The following is a 21156-nucleotide window of genomic DNA, read 5'->3' as shown; positions in this document are numbered from 1 at the left end:
AGAGCTCCTTCTTGTCTTCTGATTACAACAACAGAAAATCATCTCTTATCACTCTGACGAAATAACTGTTTTTCTTAGTTTTCTTCTACGCTGTGCATTACCTGTTTTCCTCTTTATTCCTCTGTTTCTTGTCTAGGTCTGTCTTTCAAGTTCAAGGCCTGACTCCAATGTCTCTTTATCTCTGATGCTGTCTCCTTATTTAAGCTGAGGCACTAACCATCTGACTAGGAGTTCTGTGCATGGTAGGGCTGTCAGTGAGGGACCCCATCATGACAGCTGGCATCCCAGAGGCCCTCAAAGTCTACTAACTGCGAGCCCCTGCTTCGTCTCTTGGGGATTTTACCATTCATTTGGACCCTTTCCCTTAGTAGTCTATTGTCCCTGCTAGTCACTGAACAAATATGTCCTGGCACTCATGTTGTGCTGGATGGGCTTCCCAGGTGGTGCACTGGTAAAGAACCCACCTGCCAATGCAGGAGACACAAGAGATGTGGGTTTGAGCCCTGGGTTGGGAAGGTGCCCTGGAGTAGGAAATGGTAACCCACTCCAGTATTCTTGCTTGGGATATCCCATGGACAGAGGAGCCTGGCGGGCTATAGTCCATGGGGTTGCAGAGTTGACTGAGTGACTGAAGCACGTATGCCACCCAGGGTTAAGCCTCAGAACCTTAAAAAGTACGAAAAGTGAGGCTCAGAGAGGTAGGCAGATTGCTGAAGAAGGCTCCACAGCTGGTCTGAGGTGGAGCTAGGACTTGAACCCAGGCTTGTCTGACTTCAAGGGCAGGCTTTCCCACCTCTCCCCATGCCTGCCCTCTGTGAACAGACAATTCCAGCTCTAATAAACCACCTCCACGTGGTTCCCATTAGGACCCAAGCAGGCCTGCACAGTCCTCTACATTCTTCCTTCCCTAACGGTATGATTAATTAAATTTTACTGGAGTCATAAAACAGCACTTCTTAGTAAATATCCTCTACCTTAACCTGGAATTTCCTCTTCAAGTATTCTGAACCGATGAAACCTCAATCGGAGGCCTTTTAAGCTCAACTCCTAAGAAACTAGATTTAGTTAAAGCATGAAGCAGAAATCTCTAAGCAGGAAAAGGCCTCCCAGTTTAAAGGGACTCTTCTTTAGGGATGAACTCTACATATATGGAACACTTGGCAAGAGGGACTATGTAAAGCAAGAGGCAGGAGGAGGTGTGGAAAATAAAAATAAGACCAAAGGGAAAGTGACAGTGCAAGCACTGAATCACCCAGAGCCTGAGAAATGCTGGCTTCTAGAGGAAGCAGAAGACATCATACTCACAACTTCACCAGAAGGCAGATGGATAGTCTGTGGTGCCTGCTTGTTCAAGAATTTGTTTAATAAGCGGATGTTGGCAAATGTCCCCCGCGCCATGATGGCATCGTTCCCGCGGCGGGAGCCATAGGAATTGAATTCTCGAGGAGTCAGGCTGGTAACGAAGGCAGGAGAGAAGCTGGTTTAGGGAACTGAGAGATTAAACCTGGCTTACACCATGAAAGGGGGAAAAAAAATCACAAACCTAGGTATTTCTGTAAGTCTACTAAGTATTGTTCTCCAAGGTGGAAAAAGTGTTTCCATAGCTTCGACTGAGGGCACAATGAGAGGTGGCAGGTGCGATGGTGAATCTATAGCCTCCCAGCATCACCCTACAGTCTTATAAATCTGGGTAGAGCAATTGGGAGGAACTTTAGAAAGAGCATTTTATTTATTCAGTAAGGTAGCCTATAAAGCTTCATAAAAAATAAAATGTTAAAAATGGGTGGGAAAAAAAAAAGGAAGCAAAGGGAATACTCGGGTAGGTCAGTTTGGTGGAGCCAAGAGTGGGGGACACATAAAATATATTCTATAAATTAAACAGAAGAAGGTTCAAATTTGTCCAGGAACTCAATGCAATTAAAAAACACGTAACTGGCAACGTGACTTAGTATCACTGTAAGATCAAAGCAGGGCAGGGACGAAGGAGCAGAACAAGAACTGCTAGTCCTAAAATCAAAGAAAAGTCTGGTCTGTGGGTCCGAATGAAAGGACGTTTTGAGACGTCAGGAACAACATCTTAACAATGAACAGTGACCAGTTCACTGGGATGTTTCTTAAAATGCTAGGAACCATGTGTGTTGATGATTCATTCGTTAGTGCAATTCTGAAGACTGAGAATCTAAGCATGGGCTTCAGGAGTAGGTGAGTGTGTCTATGAACCCCTGAAATTATGTCCAAAATGTGGATATGTATTTTTCGGGAAAGGTGTATTTCCTTTCATTCTATTCTCTGAAGAGTATCAATAACCACCAATCAAAAGAGGTGTTGGTTACTTCTCTCTTCCTAGTTCCTTCTTCCAGCCTCAACTCTGTTTCTCTAGCTTCTCTGTCCTTAGAAGCCTTTCCCATTCATTCATTCAACAGCTTTTCACTGAGCACCAACTACATGCCAGGCGCTGTCAGGTGCCTGGGATACAGCAAATCCCTGCTTTCACAGGGCTTACATCCTAGAAGGTAGAGACAGAGAAGTTTTTTAAAAAGGGCATCCTACACAAGTGTTACTAGATTGTGGTTAATACCTAAGAAAAGGTAGGCCAGGGCAAGAAGAGCATGGTGGGCGTGACCTTATGGAGGAAGACTTGAACTTGGCGTGGGAGTTCGTTAAGAGGGTATCTTGGGGAAAGGCATCCGAGAGGAGAAAACAGTCAGCTCACCTGAAGGCTCTCAGGCAGAGGGGTACTTGGCCTTGTTTGAACATGCAAGGAACCAGATGGTGGGCAGTGTGTCCCGAGCAGTGTGGATGAGGGGACGAGCAGGACTCCCAGACCCACCTTGAACATCTGCCCTTTGCTATTTGCTGATGGACTTGCATCTCCCACTCAAGACAGAACCATCCCTTTAAAAGCTCATAATATGAGAACTTCCCTTAGGTGGTCCAGGGGCTAAGACACCACACTTCCAGTGCAGTGGGCCCGGGTTCCATCCCTGGTCGGGGAACTAGATCCCACATGCCGCAACTAAGACCCGGCCCAGCCAAATAAACAAATAAATGTTAAAATCTCGTATGTATTAGGTTGGCCAAAAGGTTTGTTTGGCTTTTTCCATGCCATTTTAACAGTAGACAACCCTGAGTGAACTTTTTGGCCAACCCACTATCTGTGTATGGGTAGCTGCCATACATTTTAAAAAGTAGTTGTCCCACGTTAAAGAAAAGTCTCAACATGACCACTGTGAGTTCACCTCCGCTGGATCTGGGCTGTCTTCTTAAACTCACAACACGCACATCCTGGGGGACAGGAGACATTCTCAGTCTGAGTGAACAGACTGCCCCACGGGATGTACTAGGACAAGGCAGAGACTGAATGAGCAAGAGAGAAGGGGAAAGTTGTGAGGAGAATGGGTTACCCGCCCAGCAAGTGGGAGGAGGGGCAAGGGAGCTGCCTCTCCCACAGGGGAAAAAGGAAAAAAAGCTTCAGTGCTGTTTCTCATACTGGCTCTGGGCCCTGTCCCTGACGAAGGTGACTCAGCACGTGGGGATGGGGCCAGGAATGTTCATCTCCCCAGAAGAACCTCAAGGCAAGTCAGGTCTGGGATGGACACTGGCTGGTATCGGTGCACTGTGGTGGTGGTTTAGTATCCAACTCTTTGCGACCCCATGGACTGTAGCCGCCAGGCAAGAATACTGGAGTGGGTTGCCATGTCCTTCTCCAGGGGATCTTCTTGACTCAGGGTTTGTTAAATAGCAGTATATAATATTAGTGTGAAAGTGAAAGTGAAGGTGCTCAGTTGTGTCCGACTCTGCGACCCCATGGACTGTAGCCTACCAGGCTCCTCTGTCGACGGGATTTTCCAGGCAATAGTACTGGAGTGGATTGCCATTTCCTTCTCCAGGGGATCTTCCCAACCCAGGGATCGAACCCAGTCTCCTGCACTGTAGACAGACGCTTAACCGTCTGAGCCACCAGGGAAGTCAATATTAGTGTAATACCTGTTAAAATAGGTATATGACTGAAGGATTGCTGAATGGAGGTGTAAACTGCAAATCCTCAAAGCTGTTCTCTGTAAAGAACATGTCCCTTGGGACTTCCTTGGTGGTCCAGTGGATAAGACTCTGTGCTTCCAATGCTGGGTCCTGGGTTCAATCCCCAGCCAGGGAACTAAGATCCTATGTACTGCAACCAAGTCCATACGCCGCAACTACTGAGCCTGTGCACTCCAGAGCCCACACGCCACAACTAGAGAATCCATGGGCTGCAACAAAGACCCAGCACAGCCAAAATAAATAGTAAACTAAAACACAACACATGTCTGTCAACTAGGAAATGTCAAAGCATTTCTGGTTAACCCCCTGCCAAGTGCTTCAAGTATAACCAGGCCACACAGGGGAAGAGTGGAGCCTTGTACATAAACCATCAGCCAAGCTGGTGGCAGGGATGACAGCCGAGTCTAATAAGTAGACTTGCTCATAAAGAAGGTCTCTACGTGCTGGGGTTCATGTGCTGGTGGATTCTCTAGTAGCTTCAAAGCTACAAACAGAAAGAGTGATTGGTTTTCAGGCTCCAGGGTTCAGTGAAAAACTGGAGTCTGACTCCAAACAGACCTCATGAAAAGAGGACTAATGACCTCATGCTGTCCCTTCTGTCTTCAGGCCTCCCCTCTCCCATCGTTACTTACCCTCTGTTAGTTAAGTAGCGAGCAGCAGGGCTGTTTCTTGCGATGTTTCCAGCTGGAGAGATGTGGTCTGTTGTTACTGAATCTCCCAAGTTTAACAGCACATAGGCATCCACGATAGACTTAGGGGGCTGAAGATCCAAAGTCTAGCAAAGAACACAGAAAGTCAGTGTTTGCCCGGCTTTTCTCCAACGCATCACCAGGGGAGCCTCAACAGCAGTGGTCCATGGATCTGACCCTGATGACAGCCCTACATCAACACACAGAGAATTCTAGTTTTATTGGGTTTATCAGGGGTGTTTAGTAAGGCAAAGTGAATTTATGCAAAACATCCATATCTCACCCTTGAAGGAGGTGAAGTATTGGCACTATCCCCTCAAAAACAAAAGGGATGCTGCGGCAAATGACAGTCTTTTTCCACATCCAGAGAAGGTCCCAAACGCTGGGTACAGCAGGAGTCCTGCCTTCTGCTCACATCCTCTCATCCCCTCCTCCCACCTGGAGAGCACAGACTCCTGATCATCAGTTTCAGAGAAGATTTTCCTTGTTTGTATGGGTATAAGGCTTAAGTATGGCAGGTCCTTGGGGCTGTTCTCCTGGACAGTCCCCCTCAGACGTTACTGAGTCTCTATCCCCGTGATACTTGATCTCCAGGGGTCTCTGCACAGCCATGTGGAAGCCCTGGACAGACAAACCACAGGCCCACTCCAGCCAAATAACCCAGCTTCCTCAAGCTCTCCTCAGTGTTATCTGCTCAGGTTTGTAAAGGTTTTAATGAAGTAGGTAGTCAAAGTGAGGGTACTGGTTAATCAAGTAGATTTTACAAGCCAAGAAACTTTTTGAAGAACTCATTTTGTTAAGAAAAAAAAAAAAAAAGTCCTACCAGGTCTTCAAAGAATGGTGGTGATTTAATGTATGTAGATTTGGGATTCCAGCAATATAGCTTATCTGACGGGGCTGCTAAGGCATTCCAGCTCTCATTTACAGTCTTGGGGAGAAAAAGAAAAAGGAGAGGCAGGTCTAAGCACAGTTCATCCTGAGGAAAACTTAACATGTGAACATAATATTCAAGCTAAGAGTACAGTAAGACCAATTCTTAGTCTAAATGGTCACACAACATGTCTATACAAAGATAACACCATGCTAAGAAATTTAAAAATACACATGCCCTGTAACAGGCCATCTCTTAAATGACCCCATGGACCTGCCTCCTGGGAATCCTACCTGTAAATGAACCCCTCCTGCTGAGTGAGGGCTGAGCCTAGTGACTCATTTCCAGGATGAGGTTACAGAGACTGCCTTCTGTCTCTTCACCCTCTTACTTGCTCTTGCTGGCTCTGCCAGAAGCCAGCCACCATGCTGTGAAGAGACCCACCAGTAAGGTCCTGAGGGGGCCCTCTCGCTGACAGTCAGTGAGAAGCTGCAGCCTTCACCCACAGCACGTGAGGTCCTGTATCCTGCCAATGACCACACGAGCGGTCTAAGAACTGGCTCCTCCCCAGTCGAATCATCACGTGAGGCCACAGCCTCAGATGACACTGGGAATGAAGCCTTGTGAAGGCAGACACAGCCTGTTAAGCGGCACCTCCATTTCTGACCCATAAAACAGATAAGAAATGTTTGCTGTTTTAATTCACTAAGTTTAGGAGTAACGTGTTGCAGAGCAACAGGTAACTAACACATATAATTTACGGAATAACAATCCAGGTTGAACCCGAGGAGAAATTATTGATGCTCTGAAGATCTGGGGAGGTAGACTTCTGGTCACAAGAACATTAGATAGTAAGTGACAGCCACTATGCGTTCAAATTGGCTTGAATTTGCGCCACATGTCATTAACTCAGCCTCTGGAGAAATGCATTTAACCCAGTATCCACCAAACTCCCTTCAACCATTTCCCAACGAGCAGCTTGTGGGATTCAGTGTGTGAGTGTGACTCCCATTTGACTCTGCTCCCCAGTCTGCCCTCATATTTCAAGCCACCAGCCCCACCCAGAAGCCCTGGGGTCAGCCTAACACAGAAACCAGGGAACAGGGTAACATTCGAGTCTTGGAAAGTGATATGGAGCCCCATACATTTCCCCCGTTTGTAAAATGCATAGCAAGTTTGTTTTTTAATTTCAGCAGCTTGATAGTTTGGTGCTTCCAACTGAGTGGCTTTTATTTGTATTACTCTTTGAAGCAGGCAACTAAATCTGAGAGGTGCGTTCAGCCATGTGCCCCTCAGTGACACCCTATAGTGACATTGGGCTCCTCGACCACAGCCCATGCTCTCCCTGGGCTGTCAGAGGAAGAGGGGAGCCATGCAGAGCTAGCCAGGAGCCACATCCATGCCGAGTCCATGCCTCCTGAGCCTGCTGCTCATGTGTCCAAGTCTGGGAACATCTGGGGAGAGTTGGGTCTGGAAGAGCCTGAGTTGTAGGAGCACAATGATTGCCCCACTTTCCCAGTTATCTGAAGAAATGCTACCTTGTCTAGTTGACACCGGCACTAGCCTCAAGGTTGGCAGAGAAGACGCAGGGGAGCGACTTCCCCTTGACACTGGGGCGGGGACCTCACCTCTATTTTCTGGTAGACCTCCTTAAACATCCCGGGGATCACGTACTGACGCTCCACTGCCTGGATCTCATCTCTGGTTGGCCAGATATCTTTCAGAAATACTTGCTGTCCCTTGGCATTGACACCTGGGGAGAAAATGTTTAGTAGTGAGATGAACTTCACCTCATATCCGGTTTTCATGGTCACAGGCAGTCAGCCCAGTCTCACTGTTTAGGGAAGCTACGTTCAGAAAATTCTCTGTGCACACTGAGAAAACACTCAGCCACCGCCCAGAAGAAACACACAGGATAGGCTCCCAAGGGTTATCCACAACACTGCTGTCAACTGGTCAATACGTAACGCGGTTTCACGTGTTTCTGCTTACATACCGTTGATGCATTCACATTGAACTCTGGAGCCTGTCTCACCTGAGGCCTGTCATAGCCTTCCTGAGCTCAGGAATACTCCACAGCACTTTAGCCCTACTCTCCGGTCATTTTAAACAGTAAAACCACCAAAAAAAAGCACAAATGTGTGAAAAACATCATGCTATCCAGAGCACAAATAGAACCATTTGCAGTAGAGACTTGAAATAAAAATACAGAGTGTCACCTTGCTTGACCTCAGCTGAGAGCAGGCACAGTGAGTGACTCAGGGATTTCACCACCTTGTGCATGTCTGTGAGAGACCATGGGAGGGTGATAAGTGCTGATTCTGGGGGTGAAAATCCACTTCAATGAGGAGTCAAATTTAAAAATATGGAATACATATGTAACGAAGATCAGCTGCATGTCTAAAGCTAACATTTCCTTAAAGTAAATTCCAGGGCACTGTTTTCATATTATCTAATCTGCATAGCATGGACTGAGGAGGGCACACAAGGAGGCCAGGGGAAAGGAAAAAAAAGCATCATGTCCCCCAAGCTTTGAGAAGCTGCACACCGCGGACGTGTTCTTACAGCACAGGTATTAAAACCAGGCTATCATGAGACTGAAGCAGGAACTGGAAAGGGAGGGACTGAAGCAGAGGCCAAAATGGCAAGACCTCCGTTACTCTAAGTGTTTCTTTCCCTTTTTGTCCCTTCCCCTTTCGTAAATTCTTGTTTAGCTATTTCAGTTATGTCTTAGCTGTGTGCTGGGAAAGGAAGCAAAGACCCTTCTTCCTCCTCTGATCTTTGGAGGTTCTAGGTTTCATTATTTATTAAGGAAAGCAATAACTATTTTCCAGTAACGTTTTCAAATTCATTTGGGGAAAAAAAAATTGTAACCCCGCAAATCAGATCTTACCTAGTGGCTCTTTCTCAAAGTCGATCCTGATGGTCCCAGCAATCGCATAGGCTATTACTAAGGGCGGAGAGGCTAAATAGTTGGCTCGGGTATTGGGGTGGACTCGCCCTTCAAAGTTCCTATTCCCAGACAGTACTCCAACAGCTACGAGGTCTCCCTGTATGAGGCAAGGGGGAAACAGGTGGCAGAGACAATAGACGGCCTGGGCTTCCGACCTATCTGTTTTAGCCCTCCTTTAAGTCAAGGAGCCCTTTAGGCTTCCCCTGCACTTGGGCCTCTCCCCAGGGAAGGAGACCACAGGGTGAGCCTGGGGGCGACATGCTGGGTCAAGAGCAGCAGAGAGACGCCCTGGATGGTTCTGCTCAGGAGCAAATACCAGGTGGGTCAGAAGGCAGCATCCTAGTTATTCTGCAGCCGGGGGCCTGAGAACAGGTGGGGAAGATGACAGGTTGACAGTCAGAGGAAGCCACACTGGCTGACAGGGATTCCATAATCAGTGCAAGCAGATGAAATAGTATTTTTCCACGCTATAGAATTTATGGGACAAAAATCAAGCCAATGAGCTTATGCTCAGTTGTCTGACTTGGAACCAGCCTGCAGACAATAGGAACAAATGATTCTGGCGCCTTCGCACGTGTGGGGCATGCGCCGGCCAGGCACCGCACTAAGTCCTTAGCGTCCACTATCACCAGAGAGCTCGCAGCTTTCTGGAACACGTACTGTCATCACTTCCCGTTTACAGTTGTGAAAACTGAGGCACAAAGAGGTTCATGAACTTCCTCAAAGATATATAGTTAATAAGTTTAACTCAACTCCAAAGACCACTCTCTTAACCACATCCCATGCTTCCCTGAACGTTCTTTAAAATTACCAGCATTTCATCACGTATCATGTGAAAAAGAAAGACCCGCAGGCTGCCCTGCTCATTACCTGTACGATGGCCTCGACCACAGCTTCCGGTAAGGGCCCGCTGTTGCCGATGCAGGTCATGCAGCCATAGCCCACCACGTCAAACCTGGGGCGGGAGAGAAGCACGGGATGCAGAATGACTCTCAGGGGGCCCACCTGCCGGTTCCTGGAGACCACTGACTTAAAGAAGGGTAACACAGGGCTGTTCCTGTGAGGCTTCCATTCTCGGGAACACTTTGATCTACTATTCATCCATCCCAAATCATTCCATTAAGGCTCCTTTTTATAATTCACTTAAAAAAAAAGACTGAAGTATAGGTGATTTTATATTTATATTCTATTTGACCTATTTTATACCTAGTAGTGTGTATCCTTTAATCCCATACTCCTAATCCCTCCCCCTTTCAAATCCCTGATTTCCCCTTTGGTAACGAGAAGTTTGCTTTCTGTATCTGTGAGTCTGTTTCTATTTTGTAAAAAGACTCATTTACATCGTTTTTTTTTTTTTTAAAGAGTCCACATACTACTGCTAATATATAACATTCGTTTTTCTCTGTTGACTTACTTCATTTAGTACCATATTCTCCAGGTCCATCCATATTGTGGTGAATGGCAATACTTCATTCTATTTTATGGCTGAGTAGTGTTCTGTTATGTATGTATCTTTTTATCCTTTCATCTGTTGATGGACACTTAGGTTGCTTCCATGTCCCAGCTATTACAAATAGTGCTGCTGTGAACATGTGGTTGCATTTATCTTTTTGAATTAGTTTTTGTCTTTTCCAGATATATGCCCAGGAGTGGAACTTCTGGCAATATAGTAGTTCTACTATTTTTAGTTTTTTAAGGAACCTCCATACTGTTTTCCATATTGGTGACACCAGTTTACATCCTCACCTACAATGTAAGAAGGTTCCCTTTTCGCTATACCCTCCACAGCATTTATTATCTGTAAGACTTTTTGATGATGGCCTTTCTGACTTGTGTAAGGTGATACCTCATTGTAGTTTTGATTTGCATTCCTCCAATTATTAGTGATACTGAGGATCTTTTTATGTGCCTGTTGGTATCTGTAAGTCTTCTTTGAAAAAATGTCTATTCAGGTCTTCTGCTCATTTTTTGATTGGGTTGTCTGTCTGATGTTGAGCTGTATGAGCTATCTGTATATTTTGGAAATTCACCCCTTGTCGGTTGCATTGTTTGCAAATATTTTCCTCCCATTCTATAGCTTATCTTTTAATTCTGCTGATGGTTTACTTTGATGTGCAGAGTTTTTTTTTATTCCGATTAGGTCCTATTTATTTTTGCTTTTGTTTTGCCTTGGATATTGTCAGAGAATATTTGGCCTATGTTCCCTTCTGGTAGTTTTATGGTGTCATGTCTTACATTTAAGTCTTTAAGCCATTTTTAGTTTATTTTTGTATATAGTGTGAAGAGTATCCTAATTTCATTCATTTAAATGAGGCTGTCCAGCTTTCCCAAACCACTTATTGAAAAGAGTGTCTTTTTTCCATTGCATATTCTTACCTCCTTTGTCAAAGATTAATTAACTATAGGTGAATGGGTTTATTTCTGGTCTCTCTATTCTGTTCCATATAATTTACTTTTATAATTAATTTACTTTTTAAATTTATAAGTAAATTATGAGGAGACTACCTAAATGATCTGTAATTTTTAAAAGTTGAAATCAGATATCTGATATCTTTATTCACTACTGTTATTATATATTCCCAGGGACTTCCAACTTTTATGAGGTACATGATAAAGATCTATGTCAATTATATTAGTAATAGTGGGTTACTAGGAGAAGCTGTATTTGGAAACAAATAATTGACTTCAGTCATAACATTTCATAACATTTCTAGGCATGTGAAATAATTATTTTCATACAGAGGGCAGACTCTCTGCGGCAGAGCCGATATTAGCCCACAGCACACCTTCATGTAACTGAGAAAAGCTGCCCCTTCCCTAGGAGGGCAGTGCTACAGTGGAGCACGGGCTTGATATCAGCCCATGCTCTCTTCACAGATACCCTTATCTGATGAACAACCAGCACAACTGTACAGGAAGGCCCTGTCTGTTGGAAAGTGAGGGTTTAAGTCTGCATTGATGAAAGACTATGCAGTTAGATACCATCAGATAAGCTTACATCCATCTCAAGCTGACTGCGCAAGGTATCTGCGGAATACAACGCAACAAAAGCAATGGTGTAAGAGACCCCTCCCTCACCCAAGCTGAGACAGGTAAGGCATGACTCCGCTTTCCCGCAGGTAGTAGGTGACCACACCGCTGCCAGGAGACAGGCTAGTTTTGATGTAAGGCTTCACGCTCAGGCCCGCATCCACAGCCTTCTTTGCTAACAAGCCTGTGAAACGGTAAACACAGACATGGTTGCGGGCTGCCCACTCCAGGTGCCACAGACAGTTCAGGAAACACTGACTTTGCTCTGCACTTCCTGCACAGCCTGACAGGACCCCACTCACACTGGTGCTTTCTGCCATTTTTGCTGCCTAATAGAAACCAAAGCCTGGCGTGCTGTAGTCTATGGGGCCATAGAGAGTCGAACACGACTGGGAGACTAAACGATAGAAACCAAACGCTCACTGGCACAAAGTCACTCATGTTTGTTCAGCAAGCTCAAAATGAGCCATGGACATGAATGACATAAAAAGAGAAGTGCTTTTTGTCTTTCAAAGAGATAAACCATTCATGATTATACTAGAGAGCGGGTTTTTAATTTCTGGAGGGAAAGCAATCTTTCTAATTATATTTAGATTAAAAATAATTGCCAGGGCCCCTTCTTAAAGTATACGAATTGTGTACTAGTTGGTGAGGAGTAGAGTCCATCTAGATGTTAAAAATCTTGCTCTCAGATATTTCTTAAAGTGGAAGATCAAGGGCTGCTGGGTCACTTGATTCTGGGCAAATCCAGAGGCTATACAGGGACACTTGGGTGCTCTGACTTGGGACATCTCATGGAAGTAGGAAAGAAATACGGAGTGTGGATATTAAGAGACAAGAAGCTACAGACAAGCTGGTGTCTTACCTTAAGGAAACACATTTGTCCAAAGCTTAGGGGGCAACAGACGAATTCTTGGACAAAGAAAGTTTTCCTTATGCACCTGTCCAGTTCATAAAGAAAGAACTATCTGTGTGTGGACATAAGAGGAACTCTTCGGGATGTTTTAAAATTTGGCAACTAAAGGGACCTTACATTAATGAAACTCTGCATGTAAACATTAAATAACCAGAATTTGTGTAATAGGCAGATAAGTTTGATCAACCAAGTGCCCTGTGTGCTAATTCAGATGCCCTTGACAATGTATCTAAGATTAAATGCCACTGTATGAAAAGGGATTTTATGAAGAACAATCTGTGGCATGAAAACATTTTTTCCTTTTTAAAATTCTGACACAAGATTCTAGGCTTTACCAGAAATTCATCTTTCTTTCCTCTCTCTTCCTTATTTTCTGTGTTAATTCTAAAGACCATACTACTTTAAATATTTTGTATTGGGCACTGTTTATTGAATAAACATTTCTGGGCCAATTAGTCTCTGCATCTGGGAAGGATAAGGTTCAGAGAACTATGAAAGTCAAAGTGTTAGTCACTCAGTCGTGTCCGACTCTTTGTGACCCCATGGACTGTAGCCCACCAGGCTCCTCTGTCCATAGGACTCCAGCAAGAATACTGGAGGGGGTTGCCATTCCCTTCTCCAGGGGATCTTCCCAACCCAAGGATCGAATCCGGGTCTCCTGTACTGCAGGTAGATTCTTTGCGGTCTGAACCACCAGGGAAGCCCCATACACAGAACTTAATTAAGCCCTTGGGTTATGTCTTGGAAATTCCCACCCACATGTCCACATGACCATCAGATGTATTTACCTGCCCCTAACATCACAGATGGATTACTGGTGTTTGTGCAGCTAGTAATGGCAGCGATTACCACAGAACCATGAGCAAGGGTGAACTTGCTGTTATTATAGATAAATGTCTTATGGTCATTATGATGGTCTGGAGCAACCTGGAATCCTTTAAATCCTTGCTATAGGAAGAAAAAAAGAAGATATATATATATATGGTCAAAAGTTCTCACTTTGGAAGGAGAAGAAGCACTTTGGTAATTATAATTCTTAAAACATAAACATCTCAGCTGGTAAACTCTGAAATGCTACAGAAAAATTAAAGTTCCCTTTCCTCTTTTTAAATCTTTATAAAAGGGAGTCTTGATTTCTGAATCTTATTTTGCTTTGAAATTATTAACAATTACCTCCTTCCCACCTTAAATAGTGAAACGCTAAAACTACAAATTTAGCTTAAAGTTAGTCTATCTAGAGCAAATTAGTACAGATTTAATGGCCACAGAGGGCACAGACACTAACCATAAGGAAATTTAGAAAAAAGTGCCATAAGAGTCTAGTAAAAGAATCAGACGTGCAAATAATATAAAGTACCAACAATGAAGTTAAAGGATATGAAACGCCATCACAGGGGTTTAGACTGATGCCAGAACGTTCAAATGAGGGAGAAATGACTTTGTGCTATGAGATCTGAGGTCATGCTGTGGAGGAGCTGAGAGATTGGGGCATGCTGGTGAGGAAGGGCATGTGGGCAGGTGGGGGCATGAACAAAATTAGTGGCCAGAATAGCTTGTTCACGCAGAGTGAATTCTGTGGTGAGAGTCAGGTGAAGAGCGGATATGCTCTGGAAAAGGAGAGTTAGGAAAAATGAAGAGGAGGGTTGAGTGTGTTTATAGGCAATAGAGGGCTGTAAGGAAGCTGCTCAGCTCTTAGCTAAGGTAGGAGGAGGCACCAAGGGGTTCAGTTTGGAGAGGAAATGCCTTCAGTACTAGGCTTCAGGAAGATTCATCATCGAGATGGGTGAAAAGAAGCCTGTGCATGAAGAAGCCAGGCATGGGGAGGGTCTCCATCCACCTCTCCCAGCTCCCTACCTTGGCCCCCAGGCAGCTCTCAAAGTCCTTTTTCATATCAGACACGGCGACTTTGTCCTGAGGCCTTTTGGGTCCGCTGCAGCAAGGCACTACTGTTTTCAAGTCTAACTCCACAACCTGTCCACCCAGAAGAAAAGGAACCACAGAACCGTCATTATACCCACAAAGCAAAAAAAAAAAAAAACAACAGCTGTGCCAGAGAATTTACACAGCAATAAAAACAAACCAAACTAACACATTCAAAACCAAGAAAGTCAGGGTCCCTTTCTAACACTGAAGGGAATTTCCAGAGATCCAGATGGGCACTTGGTAGCATGCGACAGGCAGAAGCCTTGCCCACTCTCAGAAAGACCAGGGTGGGCGCTATGGCTGCTGCGGTCTTCCACTTGGCCCTCGTTATAAAGCAGCCCATACATCCTTTCTATTGCTTAAGTTAGTGTGAGATGTGTTTCCTACTGAAATGACAGATAAACCACTGTAATTTTTCTAAGATGACTTGGGGGGATGTTGTCATTAAGTCATCAATGCCAAGAAATGGGTCCTAGTCTGATGGAGTATTTCCTTCCCTCAGTGTGTTAATAATAGGAAAGGAAATAATAGTCCCACATCTGGTTTACCCTCCGATCTTGGCTGTAGAGAAAAGTGGGGTTTAGTTTGCACCCTAGACAATGAGTGAAGATAAGCAGTAGATAAATCTGAACTAACTGATTGGCTCACACTTAATCGATTGGCTTGCACTTTCATTTGTTTCCCATCTATAATTCTGATGAGCTTATCAGCCTTTAAATAGCTCCAGTCCTTCTAAACTTCTTCTCCAAGGGTCGTCTACATCAGAGGAATAAATCAAAAAAGGAGACACTCAACCTAATGGTCAGGAAGAATGGGGGAAGTTATGTTATTTTGTTATGTCTGCAATTCCTTATCTTTTTTATTTTTTCAGCCTTTAACACCCTGTTCTTTTGTGATAACTTGGCAGTGACTAACTTCCTACAAGTACACTCCCCCTAGGAAAAACTTTCACAATTAAAACCACAGGCTTGAGGAAGAGGAAACGTGTTCAATGAGAGGTGCTCCCATACCTGGGCAAAGTCTGGGTCTTGAGAGGAGTCACTGAAGTCCCGAAACATTCCTACAGCCTGAAGATACTGTTTAATATGCTTTACTTTTTCTTTGTCACGACCTAATGGGCATTTTAAGAAGTAGCAAGTAACAGATGTCAGTATTTTCTGATGAAACGAATACCGTCAGTAGCAACTGCATAAACAATGAGGGCTTCACTTAAAACACTCCAAGCCCTCTGCTGACACTGTAGCCTGCAGGCTCATGGTCTGACTTTCCAACTGATGCTGCTGTTTACTAGGGACCATGAACCAACCTGCTGTTCTATCGAAGGGACTGTTTTCTGAAAAGGATTCTACTCTTAGTTATAAGTACTCCTCTCTCTGGGTTATAGTTTTTTTTTTTTTCCCAATTATTTGGCGGCACTGTGTGGCATGTAGATCTTAGTTCCCTGACCAGGGATGAAACCCATGCCTGCTGCATTGGAAGCACGGAGTCTTAAATCACTGGACCACTGGGGAAGTCCTGATTATGGTTCTTAATTAAGAGGCTCCTGAAAGTGAAAGTGAAAGTGAAGTCGCTCAGTTGTGTCTGACTCTTTGCGACCCCATGGACTGTAGCCCACCACGCTTCTCCGTCTGTGGGATTTTCTGGGCAAGAGTACTGGAGTGGGTTGCCATTTCCTTCTCCAGAGGATCTTCCCGACCCAGGGATCGAACCCAGGTCTCCTGCATTGTAAGCGAGACGCTTTACCGTCTGAGCCACCAGGGAAGTAACACTAAGAGGCTCCTAAGGCTTAGCAAATTGCCAAAGTGCCCCTCCTATGCATCTGCCTTCAACTGGCCATCGACCCTCAACATTCTACATTAGCCCTGTTAAAATAGTAATTCCCCCCACCTCCTATCACAGAACACGAGCTGTGTGCCCAGCACTGTGGGCTACACTTTTTCAATACATTATTTCAATCTCTAATCCTTTATCCCGACCTTCTGAGACAAACACTATTATTATCCTCATGTATAGATGAGGAAATACTGGCTCAAGAAGATTAAATAACTTTTCCTGGAACACAGGCTGTAAATGGCAGAACCAGGAGCCAAAGCTGAGTTTAACTCCAAAGTTCAAAGTTCTAACTCATGATACTGTATCACCAGGAATATGACCCCAAATGCTCTGCTGTTTCATTCAGAAAGCTCCTGGTTGCAGGAGATAATATGCATGGTTTGCCCAAATGGACATGCAGAACTCCCCTTTCTCTGACAGTAAATTAAGACTGCTGGAGAGCTTGATTCTTGGATCCACATCAGATCAGCATTTGTTGTTTGCCTGTTCATTTTCACTGAATTGTCAAGGTCATCAGCTGTCAGCAAGGATCTTACAACAGATGACTGTCTGATCTTCTTTAGCATATTTATCATGACCTGTTGTTACATTCCAGCGTTCACTACACCCCATGTCACCCTCCCCATGAAAACACATGGGAGAAATTTCTCTTAGGTTTCCGTTAAGAAAGGGTTCGCCTTCTCTAAAACCATTTGTTTCATTTCAATAGATGTTAGAAATTCAGTACCAGATCAGTAAGAGGTTCAGTGGCCACCTCTAGATCCCAGAACCCAATCTTATCTCTGGTGTAGTTTGCAGCTTTCCCCTCCCTACCATCCCTTCCCTTCTCTTCTTTAGGGTGATGCCTCCACTGTTTAATTGAGGGACAGAGGCAGAAGGTAGCACTCCGATTGTCAGCTTTCTCTGAACTATACAAAGGACCTTCTGTTCTCAGGGTTCTGCACTTACCTGTCTGCACCAGGTACTTGATACTGACTTCATCAACTGGGAAAAAGGCGGCAGTGGCCCCATACTCTGGACACATGTTGGCAATCGTAGCTCGGTCGGCAATGGACAGTTGGGCTACTCCTGGCCCAAAGAACTCGACAAACTTGCCCACTACCCCAACCTGGCGGAGGTGCTGAGCAACAGGATAATAACAGAATTTGAGATTTGATAACCCACATTTTTTTTTCAGCATTTACTTTTTATGGTCATGCCAGGTGGCACGCAGGATTGCAGTTCCCCAATCAGGGACTGAACTCGTGCTCCCCACTTTGGGAGAGCAGAGTCTTGACCAGTGGACCAACAGAGAAGTCCTGATAACCCTTATTTAAAATGCAGAACTATCCCCTTGCCATTCTCATAAACTAGCCTTGTGAGTCAACACAAACAATAAATTAGCCCAATATATTTTGGTTTATGGGCTTCCCAGCTGGCTCAGTGGTAAAGAATCTGCCTACCAATGTAGGAGACGCAGGCTGGACCCTTGGGTTGGGAAGATCCCCTGGAGTAGGAAATGGCAACCTGCTCTAGTATTTTTGCCTGGAAAATTCCATGGACAGAGGAGCCTGGCAGGCTACAGTCCATGGGGTCGCAAAGAGTCAGACACAGCTGAGCACACATTATAGATTACTCTTAAAAATAAAACTTAAAAAGCAATGCAACTAATACAACATGGTATCCTGTAGTGGATCCTAGAACTGAAAAGGGACATTACTACAAAGACTGGTGGAGTTTCTAGTTTAGTTAAAAATGACATACCAATGTTAACTACTATTTCTGATAAATGTACCATGGTTATGTAAGATGTTAACATTTGGGGGAGCTGAGAGAAAGGTAACAGAACTCTGTATTACCTTTACATTAACTCGCCTATAAATCTAAAATTATTTCAAAACAGTTCTTGAAAAAGAAAAAATAATATAAAAACACAATATTAAGAAAAGTTTTTCAAAATGAGAAAACGTTCTAAGGATTAAATAAGTTCTTTCAACGTAAATTAGTTATGATTTGCACTTACTGAGTAAGCAAATGCCTTGTTTCCAAGTGTATAATGAATGAATATCCTGAACACAGGTATAAGTCAAAGGTAACCAAAAGATTCAGGCAGTCTGACTCCCACAGCTTTTCCATACAAGCCATCAGCCAGAGCTGCAGCATCAGTGACCAGCTTGGGCCTGCATGAAATCAGTTTCATGAAGTGTGGACAGCCACATAGACAGGCTCTTCTGATTATGTGGAATTCTGCCAAATTTTGTGGGTAAAGCCTATATTATTCTACACTTGCACGATGTGGACATCTCTGATAAGCTATAATATTCAAACGCATCCAATGCTGATTTCCATGACGATTAAATCAAAAGTATAGTACCCATCTCAAATACCCCAAGCCTCCAAACTATACAACCAGAAAAAACTTTGTGATAATAAAAAAATTACTTTTCTAATAATCTTTCAAAATGAAACTGCCTTCTTTCTGCAAAGCAAGCAAATCATTATAAAAGATTACTTTCAACAAGGGCAAAAATAAAAAACAAACAAAAAAACAACTAACTAGTATTTTCCAGCTTGGAAAAACATGTTACAATAATGTAACTTAAAATACACAGAAAGAAATTTTAAAAGTCAAAAATTATTCATAGAAAGAGTTCGCTATTTACATACAAAGAAGAACCACATGGAAAAAGTACAGAAGTATACAAATATGCATGGATAAAGGGATTTAAAATTCAAAAAAAATATGCATGGAAATGATTTTGTACAACCTCAGCACAGTGATTATCTCTAGGAATGAGGAGGGTGGCTTTAGCCATAAACATTACATTTCACTTCTTTAAAAAATGTACATACAGAGAGAGCTCTGAAGCAAAAACAGCAAAATGTTACCATCTGTTAAGTTTATGTAGTGGGCATATAAGTGTCATTTTAACTTCTGTGTATTTAAACTATTTCACGGTTTCAAAAACTTTTTTTTTTAAAGAAAAATATCCATGCAGCAACAGAAGAGTAATGTGAACCTAATGATCTGAAATTTGACCACAGAATTCTCACCTTATCTCGTCACTTTTAAAGTCATCAACGTACTGTTTCCTAGCATTTCTAGAGCACATGGAAACCAAGAAAGAGTCCATCAAGGACTTCCTTCCAGTTTGTCACTGAGACTCTCTAAGACCCCAGAAGAGGCAGCACTTGGTTACCTTGGTGATGGTGAGCACGATGTCAGTGGATGTTACCAGGGGGTGGGGATTGCCCACCAGCCTGTAGCCGATCACCTGGGGAAGCACCATGCTGATTGGCTGGCCCAGCATCACAGCTTCTGCTTCGATACCACCCACACCTGTATGCAGTAACAGTTTCAAGACTCCTCAGGCATAGTTCAGTATCATTAATAAGTAGTCAACCCACCCTCAGTATTTTACTAGTGTAGAGTTATATTTCCATAAAGAACAGTTATCTTTCCTCTATTTCCCTCTACAGAATTTTTAACAAGTGTTTCTCAGAGTGTGGTCTCCCAACATCTAGATCAAAATCCCCACGATTCCACACTGAAAAGGAGAGTGAGGGTCAGGAGTATCCATTTTTAACAAACTCTCCGGGTGGTTTTCATTTATTTTAAATGTCCCTAACCCCTTGTTCCAATTCATTCTTCCAAACATCATACTGACTGCATAAAAGGCACAAAACACTTTTTGGGGTACTGGAAATATAACAGTAAGCAAAACAGACAAAAATACTTCTCTGATATTTGTTGGTCACTCAAATTCATGCTGCTGGAATGTAATGGGATCAAAGTAAATCGAGGTCCATGCCATAGACCAGCACATATGGAATAGGAACCCAAAAGAGCACTCACCCCAACCAAGGACACCCAAACCATCAATCATGGTGGTGTGCGAATCTGTGCCCACAAGGCTGTCTGGGTAGTAATATCCATCCTGATCAAAGACCACTCTTGCCAAATACTCCAGATTCACCTGGTGGATGATTCCTGAGCCTGGTGGAATAATCCTCATGTTGCAAAAGGCCTGAGAGCCCCACTACGGTTGAGAAATGGGAGGAACACTGTGAATGCCAGCTCACCTCTCCCTCGCACCCCACACATATGAAGAATCAATCAGTGGAACCAAGCTCTGCCCGTACCTTTAAAAATTCAAATCGTTCTTTATTTCTTTCAAATTCCAAGTCTTGATTCTTCTTTAAACTGTCTGCCCTGTCAAAGAGAACAACTAAAAGTATAAATTTTAAGACTTAAAATGTTACCAGTCAACGCTATTGATGATAAGCCAAATGGCATATCATCTGGGTAGTAGTGCATTTCTTCACATGGCAAAGAAGAGTTAACTAAAGAAAAAAGAACTTTATTTTTGATTCAGGTGATTTTTTTTTACCATGCCTTTAAACATGGTGGGTAGAAAACATTGAGTGAATCTAAGTAAAAACTATTCTAATCATAAAGTCTGAGTCTTAAGAACAGACTTAAGACTTTTATGAGGAGAACAGCAGTTTAGATTCTTAAAGAAGCCTTCTTTCCATACACCTTTCTCATCTGTGACTTTGTTACAACACCTCTCTGAGCTGAGCCATGCCTGAGCCTGGCATTTTCATCTATTTTATGTTGGGAGACAGGAACCCAGTGATGCCAGGAGGCACAGGACTTTGTAGGATCACAACCTCCTATCCTCCAAATGGAGGTTTACAGGGCAGATGGTGCTGCCCAAGAACATCTATAAACCCCAAAATACATGCCAAGGTTTGCTCAAAGTCATTCCATCCATCAGGATGGACATGGACAATGCAGAGCATCAGGAAGCTTTTCTAGAATTTTTATAATCAAACTACATTGTTTTGAGTCAAGGTAGTACATCCTAGTACACTGAGGGCTCCATCCCTCTGGTCCCCACCTGTGTCTTCAGGTCCT

The 21156-nt window shown here is 43.7% G+C and overlaps 1 protein-coding gene and 1 non-coding gene across 2 annotated transcripts in view; one reads left to right on the top strand and one right to left on the bottom strand.

Annotated features, from left to right (window-relative positions):
• Positions 1–21156, bottom strand: part of ACO1 (aconitase 1) — a 66558-nt gene that overhangs the window by 8737 nt on the left and 36665 nt on the right. The window contains exons 5-18 of the mRNA XM_069574169.1: positions 20379–20448; positions 20092–20275; positions 19436–19575; positions 17205–17376; positions 15434–15534; positions 14355–14471; positions 13289–13448; positions 11633–11768; positions 9425–9509; positions 8495–8651; positions 7230–7354; positions 5554–5658; positions 4674–4816; positions 1306–1453 (exon numbers count right to left, since the gene is read on the bottom strand). Of these exons, the coding sequence (XP_069430270.1) occupies positions 1306–1453; positions 4674–4816; positions 5554–5658; positions 7230–7354; positions 8495–8651; positions 9425–9509; positions 11633–11768; positions 13289–13448; positions 14355–14471; positions 15434–15534; positions 17205–17376; positions 19436–19575; positions 20092–20275; positions 20379–20448 (1843 nt within the window). The remainder of the gene's footprint in view (positions 1–1305; positions 1454–4673; positions 4817–5553; positions 5659–7229; positions 7355–8494; positions 8652–9424; positions 9510–11632; positions 11769–13288; positions 13449–14354; positions 14472–15433; positions 15535–17204; positions 17377–19435; positions 19576–20091; positions 20276–20378; positions 20449–21156) is intronic.
• On the top strand, positions 4085–4156 carry TRNAG-UCC (transfer RNA glycine (anticodon UCC)). Its single transcript has one exon. It is a non-coding gene; the product is annotated as a tRNA-Gly (tRNA).

The sequence above is a fragment of the Ovis canadensis genome, chromosome 2 (genome assembly GCF_042477335.2).
Source record: "Ovis canadensis isolate MfBH-ARS-UI-01 breed Bighorn chromosome 2, ARS-UI_OviCan_v2, whole genome shotgun sequence".
Taxonomy (NCBI): domain Eukaryota; kingdom Metazoa; phylum Chordata; class Mammalia; order Artiodactyla; family Bovidae; genus Ovis; species Ovis canadensis.
Note: the sequence above shows the minus strand (reverse complement) of the source record. Positions and strands in the feature narration are given on the sequence as shown.